General features: G+C 36.5%; 1 protein-coding gene across 1 annotated transcript in view; it reads right to left on the reverse strand.

Annotated features, from left to right (window-relative positions):
* LOC112081552 (uncharacterized protein At3g43530-like) overlaps positions 1-375 on the reverse strand; it is a 2553-nt gene extending 2178 nt beyond the window's left edge. The window contains exon 1 of the mRNA XM_024148314.1: positions 214-375. Coding sequence (XP_024004082.1) covers positions 214-375 — 162 coding nt within the window. The remainder of the gene's footprint in view (positions 1-213) is intronic.
* Between the last annotated feature and the right edge of the window lie 1422 nt (positions 376-1797).

Below are 1797 nucleotides of genomic sequence, written 5' to 3' on the forward strand. Positions count from 1 at the left end.
ATCTCCTCCTCTGGTCTTGACTCATCCATCTCTTGGTCCTTTTCTTCCTCCTCCTCTTGGTCTTTCGGAAATTTTTTTTCCTCGGCGTTCACTACATTAGTTGTACCAATTTCATTTAGTTGCTCCAGTTTTACTTAGTTACTCCAATTTTACTTAGTTTGTCCAGTATTACTTAATGAACACAATAATCCTCCCCATATGGACGAATCATACCTCCATATTTGTATCGTCATCATCGTTGTCGGCTTTCACTTTTTCTTGCCGACTCGTCACCAGTTTGCGTAACGCACTTAGGGTCGGTGGACCTCCTTCACCCAAACATGTAGGTTTTGCGGAGGTTGGAGGATTTGCGGAGGTTGTCTTCGTCAGAGCCATCCGATCGAGTAATGTAGGGGATGATTCGCCGCCAATCGAGTTCTGAAGGATGACAATTGGGGTTCGAAATGCCCGATTCCGATTTGGACCGATTTAGGGTTCTTCCTCTCTTCTCCCCTCTTCTCTCGTTTTTTTTTTAATTTCTTCGTTTTCAAAAAGAGAAGCCGCAAAAAAAAAACAATTACACAAATTACTCGGATCTGACCTAAACCCATCGGAAAGCCTAGTACCCGATCCATTTACTGGTTGGATCTGTAATTACGAAAACTCTATTTGGTTTTTTAGACATTACATTAAACTTTCAAATTAAAAAAAAATTAATATTACAGAGAAGAGTATTATAGAATAAAATTCAAAAGTGAGGAGCATTCTGGGCATTTGTCCACAAAAATGAGGGAAAAAAATCTACATAAGGAGTGTGGAGAAAAGATAAGAAATTGATATTTGATGATTTTGATGACTCTTACATACTCCTATTTACAGGAGCTGTTTACAACAATGACAAATTGATTTAGTATACCAAATTTATAATGACAATTAATTAGTTTAATACAAAAATATAAAAAATTATAGACAGAAACAAAACTTTCTTCCATGATACACAGGAATGGTTTGGAGACATCATTGACGGGAGAATGAACGTAATTGGAATGGTTTGGAGAAATTGCTGCTTATTGAGACGAGACATGAATGGTGGTCAGAGACTGTGAGTGACAGTTGGACTGTTGGAGACTGGCTTAGTTTTTGGCGTAGATATTTGGCATAGACCTAATTGGTGTGCCGAGATGGCGTTGGAAAGACGCCAAGGTGGGAAGATTTTGGGGAAAGTTGAGTGGTGTGATCATGTTGTCATGTCTGAGAACTTTCCTTACAGAAATCTCTAGCTTTATGGTTTGATGCGAGAACTCAGCATGTGCTTGTTTTCATTTTTTTTTTCTAAATTTATTTGTCCAGCTTCACCCGATATTCTAAATTTTTCATTATACTAAATCTCGTTTCACTGATTTTGTTAATGTAAATGACAATAGCTAAATTGATTTACAAACATTATAAAAAAAAATCAAACCCAAATCGACTTGAAATCTAAATGCACAGGCAGTACCATGTTGTTGCAAAAGGAGTTGAACATTCAGGATCAATCTAGGAATTTGGTTTGAATATAAGAAAAGAAAGCTATAGAGTGTTCACCTTAGAATTCTACATTTGCTTTAGAAAAAAAATATAAATGGACTCTAGTTTTGAAATTGAGTCAGAGGTCATATCACATTACACCCTGAAATATATAGAGACAATTGGCGAGAAAATACCAATTGGAGTCAAAATAAAGGATCTACGAAAACAGTAAACTGGGCGAGAATACGAATTTGAATAGGTGGGTGTTTACCAAAAACTCATTCCCACAAACTTTCTCCATGCTATTAA

This window comes from Eutrema salsugineum, unplaced genomic scaffold, assembly GCF_000478725.1.
Source record: "Eutrema salsugineum unplaced genomic scaffold, Eutsalg1_0 scaffold_10, whole genome shotgun sequence".
In the NCBI taxonomy this organism is placed as follows: domain Eukaryota; kingdom Viridiplantae; phylum Streptophyta; class Magnoliopsida; order Brassicales; family Brassicaceae; genus Eutrema; species Eutrema salsugineum.